This window comes from Podarcis vaucheri, assembly GCF_965113315.1.
Source record: "Podarcis vaucheri genome assembly, chromosome: 12".
NCBI classification, from domain to species: domain Eukaryota; kingdom Metazoa; phylum Chordata; class Lepidosauria; order Squamata; family Lacertidae; genus Podarcis; species Podarcis vaucheri.
This window is the reverse complement of record NC_138750.1, coordinates 35,697,957-35,713,299: the sequence shown is the minus strand read 5'-3', so window position 1 is coordinate 35,713,299 and position 15,343 is coordinate 35,697,957. Positions and strand designations below refer to the sequence as shown.

Genomic DNA, 15,343 nt, shown 5'->3' with positions numbered 1-15,343 from the left:
ATATAACAGAAAGGTGGGTACATTTTGAGTTGGTCCCATTTTGCTAGGGAGTCTTGAAATTTGTATAGATCTGGTTCTCAGTAAGCATGCTGTTTTACTGTTTGTTTTTGGAGACTAATCTGTGTGTATAGATGTCCTATCTACACAAACACAAACAAGAAAATAAAAATGCAACTCTTTTCATTTATAAAAACATGCATTAATAAAAGCATGCAATAGACAAAGACTTTGAATTTCTGCCAGTAATTGGTACCGGTAGCATGCTTGGCTATTGCTACGGCTTGCAAAAAAAAGTGTGTTTTGAGCTCATCAAAAACTTTTCTGGAATGAGACCTTGGAGATCCACTGCCAATCAGTCAGAATAGACCGTGCTAGGCTAGAAAAGCAAGTATTTACTAGGCTCGCAGGAGGCCGGTTTGTATGTTCTATGTAGGTAGAAAGCCAAAGGTTTGTTACCCTCCCTTCTCTGGCAGGTTCCAGGGAGGGTTACAACAACTCAAAATTTATAACAGTTAAAACAGATTACAATTACAGGAATAGGGTGGGCCCTGAAAACACGCGTCTCAGGTTCCAATAGCCAGGGAAAGCAGGTGCGTCTTCAACATTCACCGAAAGTGAAGAAACCAGACGCACCTCTGTGGGTAAGGAATTCCCCAACATTATTGATGGTGCTACTGTAAAGGGATGGCCAAAAGTATGGAACGGAATAAAAGGCTGTTAACATTCATGGCTAGCAGCATGACAGCCACCAATTTTATTTATGTATGAAAATATTTATATACCAGTATATCATGGAAAGCAATGATATCCACATATAGTAAAAAAAAATACAAAATTTAAAATCAGAGACCATACAATAAGACAATCACTGAAAAGCAGGCACAATGCATGCACAGTTTCTCTCAACCTAGTTCCCTCCAGATGTTCTGGGTGACAACTGCATTCCAGACAGGCATTTCAGCATCTGGCTGGAGAGGAGGGGAACTGGAGTCCAAAATATGGGGAAGACACCAGGTTGGGAAAGGCTGCCTTGGTGGGAAAGTGCTTTCACTCATAATCCAATTTTCAACAATCCCATCTGCCTACTCCAACCTTCTTCACCATAACTTGTTCTGGAAGATCTCCCAATCCTCACCAACATATGATAGGGATGGGGCAGACCAGTGAAAATTAGGTATCCCACTTCACATGGGCATAAGAGCTTTCTGCTAATGACAATCCACCACTGGGCACAACCCACTCAATCTGTTCCAACTTGTCAAGGTTCGGTTTCAAAGTCATCACAGTTGGCTTATGCAGATCACCTTAGCAAGGCAAGTTGGGTAAAATATGCAGGAGTGGAGGTTATTTACTAGAAAAGTTTGCTGCACTAATTTGCTAGCAAGACCTATCCTATTTGTAGAACCCTTGTCATGAATAAGTAGGAGGAGGAACTGGGCTGGAGAAAATAAAATCCTATAGATAAAGTGCCCCACCTAATAATTGTGTGACAGGAACTATGTAAAAATAACTGACAGGTAAATGCATTTTGTTTCAGTGAAATGTTTTCTTTTTTGACTGAGCACAGAAGTTAACTATTAAAGATTGCATTTATAATCAGATCTGTCTGTTCCTGTCTATTCAAAATGCTACACCTCAGTAGCTGAGTGTGTGAGTGGGTACAAATCCATGTGCATGCATGAATCCATTTCTCGGATCTTAAAAAGAGGGGCGGGGGACTAAAATGCATATGCGTAATGGAAACAGACATCACCACCTTCAAGTAACCACATTTTTCTGTATTATAAATAGTAAAGAGGGGAAAGTCTCAAAGTCAAGAATCTTTCTTGAGAATTAAAAAAGCAAAATGAACACCAGTACGGTACCACTCTGGTTCAAATGTATTATGCTACTGGAAAATAAAATCAGGACTTATTTAGATAGCCACTCTCTCTTTGTAAACATACTACAGCAAATTATGTACAGTGGTACCTTGGTTCCCGAACAGCTTGGCTCCCGAACGCTGCAAACCAGGAAGTAAATGTTCCAGTTTGCAAACGTTTTTCGGAAGCCGAACGTCCAACGCGGCTTCCAATTGAGTGCAGGAAGCTTCTGCAGCCAATCGGAAGCCACGCCTTGGTTTTCAAACGGTTTCGGGAGTCAAACAGACTCCCGGAATGGATTAAGTTCGAGAACCAAGGTACCACTATATATGCCACGAGAATATAGGTACACTACTGTCAGATCCAGCCAGCAAAGCCAATGGGAGTTGCAGTCCAACAACATCTGAGCTCTCCATTTGCAGTCATACTGAAGAACATGAAAGCTGACTTCATGAAAGTTTTGCCATTGTCCTCAGTAGGATATGAATTGCACCCAAAGGTAGCAACAGTACTCTGTTGTGAACTGGGAGTTCTCAAGGCCAGGAATGGTAAAAACTAGTTGGTAGCTATCTATTTTAAAAGAAAGTGGGATTTAAATTGACTTTTGTGACTAGTGAACGCATCAAGATCTACAAAGGAGGCTCTTCTCTTTCTTCTACCTCTGAACCAGATGCATTGTGCTCCAGCCATGTAATAACCTCCCCCCCCCCAAACTAAGACTGGAGATAATACTGTATTCTTTTTAGCACTAGTTTAAGGCATGATGATGATGATCAGTGCTTTTTTGGGGGGGAGGGGGTACGCAGGGGTATGCATACCCTAAACATTTTGTGAATCTAAGTTTGGCCTCATTGAGGGGCAGTATTTCAATATGAGTAGGAAAATGAACGTACCCCTAAACATTTTTTTTTTGGGGGGGGAACACTGATTATTTTTATTTGAATTTACACACCACCCTATACCCGGAGGTCTCAAGGCAGTTCACAGAATAAAATCAAAATATAAAACCACAAAATACATAATCAAAATTAAAACAACCCAATAACTACCTCCCTGCCCCCCCATAAAAACACCCCACCACATTTTAAAAGGGCATAGGATGTACACTTGTCTACAATCTATGTTTTGGATGAAGGTGAAGCTTAGAACTATTCAAAATAAATAAATGAACAGTGTCCAGCATGCAAACAGTGCGTCTACAGGCCATGCATTTCAGGACTTGCCAGGTATCCATAGGAGACAAGTGATCAGGCTAGCACAGAACCAACTCAATTTTCTATCCCATCTTGGTGCTCGGTACAGAAACCAAAAAGGGTGCTAGACAACGAGACTCTGAATCCAGCAGAGAAATGCAATGAGCTGCTGGAGAAAGGATGGAGCTCTCCATCCAACAGACTCATAATACATTTTGTAGGCTGGAAACTTCTGTACGCTTGCTTGCAAGGTAGCGTCAAGTGTTCAGCGACTGGTATAAAGCTTTCCTTCACAAACACAACACAGCAGGAATGAGGATGCTATGGGCCTCCAGATGTTGGCCATGGGGTTGAGGACAGATGAACAACACTAGGAGGGCCACAGGTTACCTAGTTCTGTAGCACAAGAATAAAAAGCATGCATGTTTTTCCAGTGGGATGACAGTGTGCCTTGAGTGTCTTCAGCTTATACAAAGTAAGAATTATTTATGGATTTAGAAGAGATAGACTAGGTGGCAGCAAGCCCGGTGCTGGACGGCTGAAAGAACAGCAGAAACAGCTGTTAGGAAGACTTAATTATAACTGCCACACAAACACACATACCAAAAAATTGACATGTTTGTTGATAGCAAGTACACTGAAAGCTTCAAAACACAAACTTGGTTCAGAAACAATTGTGTCTGTAGATTTGGTTTCCTTTTGTTAAATAAAAACTTTATTAACTGAATTTTCAGGCACATAAGGATTTTGGTTGATTGGTTGGTTAAAGTGATATATTTACTTTTCTCTCCAGATCCGGCTTTATACCCTTTTTTTATATGAGATCAACTGGTTGCCATGGAAACAACATATGACGTCAAGCTGGTCAAGCCTGGCACTCAATAAGATTTAAAATGAAGTAAAAAGATCCAGGTCAACTCTCAGACAGACCTTTTCCACTGCAATAGTAGGAAGGGTTCAGGGGAAAAGAAGTGAATTGTGTTTGATTTTGACTGAAAAAGCAGGAGCATTTTAATAAGAGCAAATAACCTAAAATTACTGAGAAATCCAAGGGCTGAGGACTTTATATACTAGTATAAAGGTAAACATAGAAATGTTAGTATAATCCTATATACTGTCCTATATACTATCCTATATCCTATACAGTGAACTTGCTTCTCTGAGCGAGGATGCTTTCATAGCCAAAATAGCACTAGCTAGGTCCAAACACAAGAGAGAAACATCAGCAGATTATACACAGCAGTATTCCTAAGCATAGTAACTGCAATCCTAATATTTAGCAGAAGTTATGTTGCACTCGTATAGAAAAACAAATATGCAGAAAATTCTTATACTGGGCATCAAACTACCAATAATGGTCAAATGGAAATCCAATTATCATTATGTTTATCTCTGAAACAAGAAAATTTACTTCATATCAACAAGGGACTAATTCACAATCACTAAAAGATGCCTTCTATCTAAGCTGACATGCCATGGCAGATTGTACTATAAAATAGTGAACTGACAAGCAGCCTGACTTAATGTCAGTGACAAATGACTACATTAATGGAAAGGTGAAAATTATTCAAAATTCAGTACGTCTCAGTTGTGAAAACCAAAATTGAATTTAGGTTGTGCAGTGTGCTGGGACTAGGCAAATAATTCCTACTTGTGGTAATCATTTCAAATGGCTTTCAGACATTCTGCTATGTTTGACTGAGGTTCGAGACACAAAATGCATTTTACAATTGCGGATTTCTCATTAATGTTGCTGCTAATCTAATGTTGTTACAAAAAAAATACTATAAGTGTGTGTGTGTGTGTGTGAGAGAGAGAGAGAGAGAGAGAGAGAGAGATTATGTTGTTGTTTTAGTATTCCTATTATTATTGTTATTATCATTATCTTGTTGTTGATTTTCGGGTGTACTGCTGTTCTCTTTGTTGAAAACCACTTTGAGAATGTTTGTGTCACTTCATGTGTGGAAAGGTGGCATGCAAATAAAATTACGAAAGGATTAAGGAAACACTAAGCGATATTCACAACGGAAGTTAATCAAATCTTCCTCCTCCTCCTCCTCTCAGTTTGGTGGTGGAGGAAAAATGGACTCTGAGCTGCTTAGACGTTAAAGGAGTATGTAGCCAACTGGGAAATTAACAAAGGTAAATCAAACTGCAAAAAAGTTGGCTAAACTCTGTCTATTACCAAAACCAGTGCACACTTTAGCATGTAAATAAGCCAACCAATGACATGTTAAGGACACACCACCAAAAATATCAGCAAAAACAGATTTAAATGGAAATGGGAGTTGTGATCTGAGTTTCCTGTCTTGTGATGTGAAAACCTTTCAGGTCGGACTCAGTCATGGGCAAAAAGTATTCTGCTTCTCTTTTCCAAATAAAGCACATGTTTAAAGTTCCAGTATAAATGAACCTGTTTATCAAATCTGGACAAATGTTTCTCAGCCCTGTGAGCAAGTGCAACAGCTAAACCTCTTCCAAGATTTATAATCTACTTGTCAGTCGTAATTTAAACGGACATTACTCAGGCAGTCGAAATAATCCATTTTTCTCTTTTGTGTATCTTCTCAAAAATTCATCCTTTTTACATGTCCACCTCCACTTCCAAGTGTTATTTTCTTGTTTTCTTTTTTAAAAAAGGAAAATGCCAGCTGCCTACTTCTTATGAGCAATATTATCCTACTTCAGCACCATTTATGCAGGCCAGAGTAACATTTTTGGTAAAGTATATGACTCAGCTGCGTGCTTCTAAAAGCATGTAAAAAGCATGGGATTATTTTAAAATGTTATGAAAATTGTACCGGCAGCATTCTTCTTAGTGTCTTAACAAAGCTACAGTTTCAATTTCTTTTATTCCAAAATAAACTGCTTCTACCAGGGCAGCTTGATATTGCAGGAAATGGCTGAGATGGATTGGATACTTTGCAAAGTATACAGAAGAAATTTAAATTGCATTTCTTTGCCTTCAAAACACCGTCCCAACACTACATTACTAAACACATTATCTGGAAGTCGTTGCGGTGTTTCTAATGGAATATAGGAATACAATAAGATGCCTTACACCAGCTGGCCCTGACTATTTGTTTAGCCCAATACCGGCTAATCTGACAGGAGGCAGCTCTCCAGGGTCTCCACATCACCAGCTACTTCAGAACTGGGGAGCCTCAGGCCCCTTCAGGCCTCTCTAGGTGGTCCTCAGGACTCTCCCCCCAGGCCACACACCCGCCTGAGCCACCCTTCTCAAAAGCCCAGCTTTGCATCCTCCTTGAATGTTTCTGGCTGGCTTAAATGCATCCTTGTTCTCCGATCACGCTTCTTGCATTGGGATTGGTAAGTGAAGCCAGAGTCAACAGCAGACGATTTTGTCGCCATCTTACTCCCTGCCGAGTTCTACTGGGGGCAACAACACTGAGATTAAGGGCTCATCCAGACTTCCACTTATCCCACCGCTTTCCCCTGGGACTATCCGATCTTTACTGCTGAACCAAAGCACGGATTGACGTTTGCTGTGATTTAGCACTGAAGAGAAGCGGGGGAAATCGAAAACTGCTCTCTAAGCACAAGAGGAAGTGCGGACAAGCCCCAAGTGGGTTATAAGTTATAAATAACAAAATAGAGAGGTGGGGGCTGGCTGAGGGCAGAGTGAGGTTGGTGGGTCAAGGCCTCATTCTCCCAAATCAACCACCTTCCACAGGATAACAGGGTTTTGGTGTTTTTTTATAGTCACATAATATACTCATTTTACCACACCGAACTTTTAAAAATGCCCTAAAATTTGTCACAAAATCCGCACACCCCATTCAATTGTTTTTTGGCAAGGATCCCCCCCCCCCACTATTTATACTGAATTACGTCTGCCAAAATAAAAGGTTATTATAGTGTCCCTTTTAAAAAACAACAACATTTCAGTGTCTCTTGAGGCCTGCAATGCTAAGTGATTAATCTTCGCCGCTTAATCTGCAACGAACTCCAGCACCTGGACAGGATTAGCCATTATGCTACTCAGAGACCTGCAGATCATGGCCCAAGCCAATTAGGTCTCTTGCTGCAATGCAAGATAATGTAATTATCCAAGTGAAATTCTATTGTGAGGCAGGGGCAGACCTAGCGCTCTTCGATGCCCCAATGCTCAGGACATAGTAAGCATTCCCTTGCGGCAGTACAAGAGAACAACTCTCCCATTTTAGAGCCTGGGTTCCCAGCAGGGAGCACAAAGGCTTATCGCGTGCTCTGAACAGGGACAGGGAGCCCCCAGATGTTGCTGGACTACATGGCCCATCATCCCTGACCAGGCCTGAGTAAAAACATCTGGAGGTCCAAAGGTTCCCCATCCCTGTTCTAAACTATCCCAGATGTGATATTAGCAGCATAAGACAACAGTGTTTGCCTGGGAGGACGCATTCAGAAAACGCATTGGAATCTGCAGGTCAAAGATCCACAGGACTGATCCTGAAGCCCATGATAGTCAGGGAGCTGGAGAGAGACCTCGCCAGACTGGCCTCCATGGGGTGACCCTCAAGAACTCTTGGAAAGGTCTCTCTGTCCGAGGCAGAGGAGGAGGTTAAACCATCCTCAGACCTTGAAAGCAGCAGCAGCAGCTGGTCAACAAAGGGGAATACACATGAAAGCCCAAAGTCATTGTGCTACTCAAGAGTAAAGTGCTCCTTGGAAATAACTCCTCAACAGCAAGGGGTTCCTGGAGAGGTAGCTCGTGAGGCAGATGATTTGGGGCAAAGTGTGGGAACCCAGCCTTATAAATCACATGTATAGGGAAGTTTTTAATGTTAGATGTTGTACTGTGTTTGATGTTGGAAGCCGCCTAGAGTGGCAAGGGCAACCCATTCAGATGGGCAGCATATAAATCAGTAGTTGTTGTTACATTGAGGTATGATAGTTACTAGAACTAATATACGTTTATGCTTCTTACTCTGGCAACCTGATTTGCATTTATCCTGATCTTCCTAGCTGTTGACCTATACACCTCAGCTTTAGGATTCTGCCTTTGGATTATATCTGATTCAGGGCTACTCTCCTATGCTGAACCTCAGCTTCACCTGGACCTTGTTTGGGGGCTCTCTTTATTACTGCTTGGCGCTATTTTGTTTTAGACCTGCGGTTGCAGTGGACCTTTATGTGTGCTCTTGCTCCAGCCAACCTCCAAGACTGAGAATTAATCCAGTTGGAACAGAAGAGTGGCTTACACCAAAGCAAGGCTGCATCCGCTTTTATCTACTTATTTTTTAAAAGTTATATATAGTTTAATACAATAAAAAGCTCTCTGTTTACAGATAAATTAAAACAACCTCTGATAAAATATTTTTAAAACTAGGTACAAACCAAATATGGCTATATCTCACAAATGAAACTGGGAAGTGTAACAAACACAGAAATAAAATTTCCTCAGTGTCCAGCAAAGTTTGGGTCACAGGAATGAAGAGATGTTCAAAGGTTGCTACTATTGCCATCTCAAAAATTAACTAAGGGATGGCATGCTATCATGCTAAGGGTGGATGCTATCAATGAGAAGCGTCAGTTCCATGCAAATGGCTGGTTGTTGAACACCTACTGAAATTCATTTATCTGTGTTACAGAGCATCTTTTCTTTGACATTATTATTAATTTATATCCTGTTCCCCCCCCCCCCAGGACTCAAGGCTGAAAGCTTCACACAACCATGCCTCAAACATTTTCTTTAACTGGTAAGTGCGATTATGACTTGTGTATCATATTTGATATATACACAGAAGAACAATATATACATGCATGAGTCAAGTGTTCACGCTACAGTGTTAACACTGCTATGAAATGACATGGGCCATAGCTCCCTGTCACATAATCTGTGAAGCAGCCCCATCATTTTCCTGTTCTGCGCATGATAAACAAATTAATAAAAAGTACTAAGAATTCCTACCCGAAGCTGGAAGAAAAAAAAATTACTTACTTAATAGCCAATGCTATATATTCACACACAAGTCAAGGCTTTTCAGAGGTAGCACAGCAGGTCTTATCAGCTATAAAAACAAGCATTTTGGCGTGTCATTCTTTTCACAATGTGTTCTTGGAATCACAGTGTGATAGGAAAAAGTCAGGTGCATAAATCTATTCTTAGTCACCACATCGTTGGATCTGTTATTGTGAATTTTGTACCGTGGCCCAAATCAGGATCGTTATATGAACAGTAGCATTAACTCACAAAACAAGACTATTACCCGGAGGACAGGAACTTGGGTGTTAGCAGGAAGTTCACGTTTTCAGTCTGAGAACGTTCCACAAGCACAGTGGAGGACATGCAGCTGCGCTCTCAGATCTCTGTTTCAGAGCCAGCTCAATGTGCAAAAAGGGCTGGCAAGTTTCCTCTCTTCTTCTTCCTCCTCCTCCTCCTCCGTCTCTACCCCTTAACAGCCTCTGTTGTCCAGCAAGTTGTAAATTTTCAAAATGTACCATCATAATCTATGCAGCTCAATGGTATAAAAACAAAGGTTCATTGTGACGTACATGCCTATGGTGTACCTCCTGCACAAAGCATTCTGAGTACGTGATGGGACAGGTGTCATAAGCTTATAATCAGGAAGTTGTGGGCTCTCCTTCACAGGAGGTATTCAGGCAGAGGCTGGATGGTCATTGGCCAGGGATGCTGCAGTTGCCTTCTGCACTGAGCAAGGGTTAGCCTGGATAACCTCAAAAGTCCCTTCCAACTCTTAAAAATTCCATGACTCTACCATATGAACCAGTTTAAGATCTCTGCTTGAGAACTCTGCTCTTTTTGCTTCCCCTTGCCTCCTTCTCATAAACATTCAACTAATGGGAACAACTGAAAAGGTCTGTATGGTGGCAGAATCTTCCTAGAAATGTGCCTGGCCTTTTCACAGCTCACTTTTTAAAGCTGCTCTCTTAAGACGGGTTTTTAAAGCTGCTCTCTTAAGACACATTTAAAGCACATTCCCTTTTCTCCCCCCCCCCCATAAAGGATCCTGGATACTGTAGTTTACCTATCGCAGAGCTACAATTCCCAGCACCCATAACAAGCTACAGTTCCGATGATTCTCCGGGAGTGAGGTTTAAATGCGCCTTAGATGTATGATGTATATGCAGCCTTTGTTTCAGGAAGCATTTCCAAAACACAGTTTGTGTTTTTTGTTATCTGCTACTTTTTTCCTGTATTTGTTTTGCTTTGTTCTTAAATTGTTGTCAAGTTGCCTTGAGTTTGTATTTGGATAAAAGAGGGATATATGTTTTTAGTATCCAGTATAAATCCAGTTTTGGAATGTCTTGCTTAATCTGGAGGATTAAGGACGCAATTAACAAGGAAATTCTCCTGCACAATGCCTGTGCTATAAATGACACACCACAGCTGCACCCAGCTTTTACTCTCTCCTTTCCTCCGAGGAAGCTGGTCAGAGCAAAATGTAACTCCTATTCGTTTCGCTGGACTTTGCACAAAACCATCCTTGCATTCAAAAACTTGCCTGATTGCCACAGGTGACCAGGAATTCTATGCAAGTGAGAGAGCTGATGGAGGAGGCTGCCAACTCATTTAGTTTCCATGCTAGCTACAGATGAACTGATAAAGTCTCTGCCTCCGCAACAAGGACAGAAACACTGGTGGAAAGGGCAGACACAAGTCTCTACCATCAGTGCATTTGGCATTATTCTTTTACTGGCAAGCTAAGAGGCTAGGATTTAATTAAAACACTTCTAATCCACTATATATATTTATCAGTTGATCGGGGGGCAGAAAACAGCAACAATAAAACCATTCCTGGGAACACCTAAAACCATAAAACATAACAGTCAATTAATAATATTTGGCATGGAATCTTAAAATATGCAATACCAATCAACGGCACAAGCATGTCAAATGCTCAACATGGTTCAAATGCTTGAGTAAAAAGCCAGGTTTTAACATGGGACTAAAATGTAGCCACCATGGGACGCAGGTGGCGCTGTGGGTAAAAGCCTCAGCGCCTAGGGCTTGCCGATCGAAAGGTTGGCGGTTCGAATCCCCGCGGCGGGGTGCGCTCCCGCTGCTCGGTCCCAGCGCCTGCCAATCTAGCAGTTCGAAAGCACCCCCGGGTGCAAGTAGATAAATAGGTACCGCTTACCAGCGGGAAGGTAAACGGCGTTCCGTGTGCTGCGCTGGCTCGCCAGAGCAGCGTTGTCACGCTGGCCACGTGACCCGGAAGTGTCTCCGGACAGCGCTGGCCCCCGGCCAATAGATGTGAGATGGGCGCACAAACCCCAGAGTCTGTCAAGACTGGCCCGTTCGGGCAGGGGTACCTTTACCTTTACCTTTAAAATGTAGCCAATCTTGGCCCCAGCCAGTCTTTTTTGGTATTACTGGGATACCATGGTGATTCTTCTGTGCAGGTTGGAGAAAGAGGAGTCCATCCTCTGCAAACTGCCTGAAACACAGGCTAGTTGCCCCTTAACAGGCAAGTACTTTTTTTTTTGCAGGCTAGATATCTTTACAAGTATGTGCAGTGGTCTTCAACTGGTGAGTTGGGACCTGCAGCCTGATCCAATGTTTCTGTACTAGGCCATAAAAAAGAATACTTATATTAGCATACTCCAATTTTTTTTAAAAAAAAAGTCCTATTCACTCTCAAATACCCTATGCATCAAAGTGGGTTGTGTTCTTTTGCAAGGGAGGGGGGGGAGAAAACAATCTGAAAACCTTAAACACATCATTTAAAGAACAATGCAACAGGATACAAAAGGGTGCATGAGTTTGAGGGTATACAAAAATGAATAAAATTGATTTTAAAAAGCTGTCATGCAGGATGCTGGCACAGGACAGGTATCAGGCAAATGCAGGGGAAAAAAATATATAAACGACTCAGAAAAATACCCACGACTCACCAATCCATTGTTTGGCTGAAGAGAAAAATCAAACGGAACATTATTGGGCTACATCAGAGGAGTATTTTCACACAACTCAGCCTGAACCTTAGGCACACATTTGAGCTTCGGTGTGGTGGCCCCCAGGTTGGGGAATACCCTCCCCTCCAAGATACAACACTGTACAAATTTTGATGTCTGGCATGGATGTAGCCGGGGGTCGGGCAGGGAGGGGCAGCTGCCCCACCATCAATAAAAATACATAGCTAACTGATGTTCTGCCCTCCCAACAAAAATCCTGGTTACGCCCATGATGTGTGGTCAAGATGCACCCTTTTTGCACAGACTTCTGGTGGTTGAAGATGAGATCAGAATATGCCTTTCATTGTAGTCTTTTTGCCTTTTCTGACTGCTGTTTAATTTATACTCTAGTAATGCTTATGCACGCGGGTGGCGCTGTGGGTTAAAGCCTCAGTGCCTAGGGCTTGCCGATCGAAAGGTCGGCAGTTCGAATCCCCGCGGCGGGGTGCGCTCCCACTGCTCGGTCCCAGCGCCTGCCAACCTAGCAGTTCGAAAGCACCCCCGGGTGCAAGTAGATAAATAGGTACCGCTTACCAGCGGGAAGGTAAACGGCGTTCCGTGTGCTGCGCTGGCTCGCCAGATGCAGCTTTGTCACGCTGGCCACGTGACCCGGAAGTGTCTCCGGACAGCGCTGGCCCCCGGCCTCTTGAGTGAGATGGGCGCACAAACCCCAGAGTCTGTCAAGACTGGCCCGTTCGGGCAGGGGTACCTTTACCTTTACTTTAATGCTTATGTATTGCATATTTTATTGTACAGTACTGAGGTCCACATAATCCATCCTGGGACCACATATTAAATAAATGTAATAAATTAGGCAGCCCCTCTAGCAGTTTGCATGCAGGATCAAACTCCTGCTATGCTGTACTACAATCTGACTCTACATATTTCAGCATCCTTCTGCACCTTCCACCATACAGTGGTGCCGCGCAAGACGAATGCCTCGCAAGACGAAAAACTCGCTAGACGAAAGGGTTTTTCGGTTTTGCGTTGCTTCGCTAGACGAATTTCCCTATGGGCTTGCTTCGCAAGACGAAAACGTCTTGCGCTTTTTTTTAAAAGCCGCTTGAAGAGGTGCAGTTGCGACAGACTGTGCTTCGCAAGACGAAAAACATTGCAAGACGAAAAGACTCGCGGAACGAATTATTTTCGTCTTGCGAGGCACCACTGTAATTTAACACTTCAGTTCATTAAAACTCTGACCCTTTTGCAAGGAAAACACTGCCTTCCTTTCCTCTCCCCCACCCCAGCACCTATACATACTAAGAAATAATTCAGATCTTTATGGAATGCTATGTTTAGAAAACACTATATACCATGTCACCTATAAGCATGTTGATTATCCAGGGCCCATTTAAAAACACACATGCTTTGCATTTAAGAGGGCAGTCAGAACTCTCTTCCAAGAACATAGAAAAGCTTAGCTTTCATTCCAAAGTTTTTAGAATTTGTGATGGAAGGGGAAAACATGGAACTAAGAAAAGACTAGGATGATATGCAGCCTGAACCTCCAGTACTGAATTGAAAACTGCCAGTGCCCAGGAAGCTCTACAGATTCAAAGAAGGGCTTCACTCTACCTTACATCACTGCAGCACAAACCTACAAGCCTAGCACTGGAACTCAGAATGACAACTGTGTTTGACTTAATGCCAGAAGTGCATAAGGTTTAGATAGCATCTTAAGGAAAGGAAAGCATTCCAAGCTGATAATGTTCATGATTTTAAGTCCGCATAATTTTGATAGACCCACCGCATATGTACAGTTGACTGTGTACAACTATGGTGAGGAGCTACAGTCAACCAAGGCTTCCTCTCGCATTTGTATACTGTTTTCCTGCAATCAAATCACTATATGCAATGCAAAATAAACACGCTTTAATATAAACGTCTACTGAGAGGTTTCTACCACATATTCCTCGAGGCATGTTGTAACATGAAGCATTCCTATGAAGGATAATTTGTCTTGTCAATCTACCAAAGGCAACTATGGATTTTTACTTACTTTCTTTTTAAAAAAATGGATAAATACAAGATGGTCAGCTCTAGAGCAAATGTGTCAGAGTAGATGGTTGTACAGGACTGATCCTTGATATTCCTTTCAGCCTTTAGACTGTGTGGTTTTCCACGACAAGACTGAAGGAAGCTCCTCTGTACTGAACAAATTGCCCATCTCTCAAACTAAATACTTCTGTTTCAAGTCTTACCCCAAAGTTTTGCTCTGCAAGCCGATCCACACCTTTAAACTTGCTAAACTTGAAGCAAGTCTACTGCTTTTGACAGGACTTACCTCCACATAGCCATGATTAGGGTTTTGGCTTTGAAACCTGTTCACCAGCCTTCTCCAACCTGGGAGCTGGCTGGGGCTGATGGGAGTTGTAGTCCAAAATGTCTGGAGAATAACACAGTGGGGAAGGCTGCTCTACACCCATAAGAAGGTTATAATCAATACAACACAGTGGCTTCTCTTAGGGTGTGGTCACTTTATCATAGCACTGCAGGCAGCTATGACAACATTAAGGATCAGGGTTCTAAACAGGGATGGCTTTAATGTGGTTTAATAGGCAGATGTTTGTCAGCAATTGCCAAAAACAGTGCTAGCAACCTTTTACTTTTTTTAAAAAAAGGTTTAAATATTCTTTTTAAGCACTCACATAACTGCTCCTGGAAAACTTAAAATAGTTTGTTAACTAGGGTTCTAACTACATTTACATGAGAACAAGGTGTGGTTCAAGTATGAACTTAAGATTTCTCTATTTTTGCTTAGAATATGCTTGATGGACAGCAGCTGAACATGTACTGAACTGTAGAGAACTTTTGCCTATGATATATTGTGTGAATGACGGTTTGCATGTATAGTTTATATGTGTGAATGGGCTACCAAGTGATGCAAGGCCTTTGATTTAATTCGCTCATTCATTCTGCTTGTTTGGCTGTCTATAATGCACAGCATGTTCAGTGTAGTCAAACACCATTCTGTTTGTAGGGTTTGTAAGGCTGCAGAAGATATAAGATGTCTTTAAGCATAGGATTTTCCTAGCATTCTATTGTAGCTTTGCACAGACTGCCACCATCTTGCCAGAACATTTGTGTTTGGTTTTTCAAGGTAACTTTAAGACATTTCTCCTTCTGGCTGACAGGCAGCCTTCAACCTCTTAACTATCTGAACTTGGAAAACTGTCAGTGAAAGTCAGGTGACTATCACTGTTGAAACCAAAGTCCTTACATAAATGTGACCTTTGTGTTGGTCTCAATGCTCCAAACTGTACAGGCACTATAGCTGGGACAGTATGTTTTTTTAAAAAGAAAACTGTGAAGCTATATTGCATAGCTCCCATAAATGTGCATAATGGATTTATATATTGGAAAATAACA

At 42.0% G+C, this 15,343-nt stretch overlaps 1 protein-coding gene across 2 annotated transcripts in view; it reads right to left on the bottom strand.

Annotated features, from left to right (window-relative positions):
* SLC25A13 (solute carrier family 25 member 13) overlaps window positions 1–15,343 on the bottom strand; it is a 111,505-nt gene that overhangs the window by 95,089 nt on the left and 1,073 nt on the right. The window contains exon 2 of one of the 2 annotated variants that reach the window (XM_082193930.1): window positions 11,915–11,929. The exons of the other annotated variant lie outside the window; for it this stretch is intronic. Coding sequence (XP_082050056.1) covers window positions 11,915–11,929 — 15 coding nt within the window. The remainder of the gene's footprint in view (window positions 1–11,914; window positions 11,930–15,343) is intronic. 2 annotated transcript variants of the gene reach the window in all.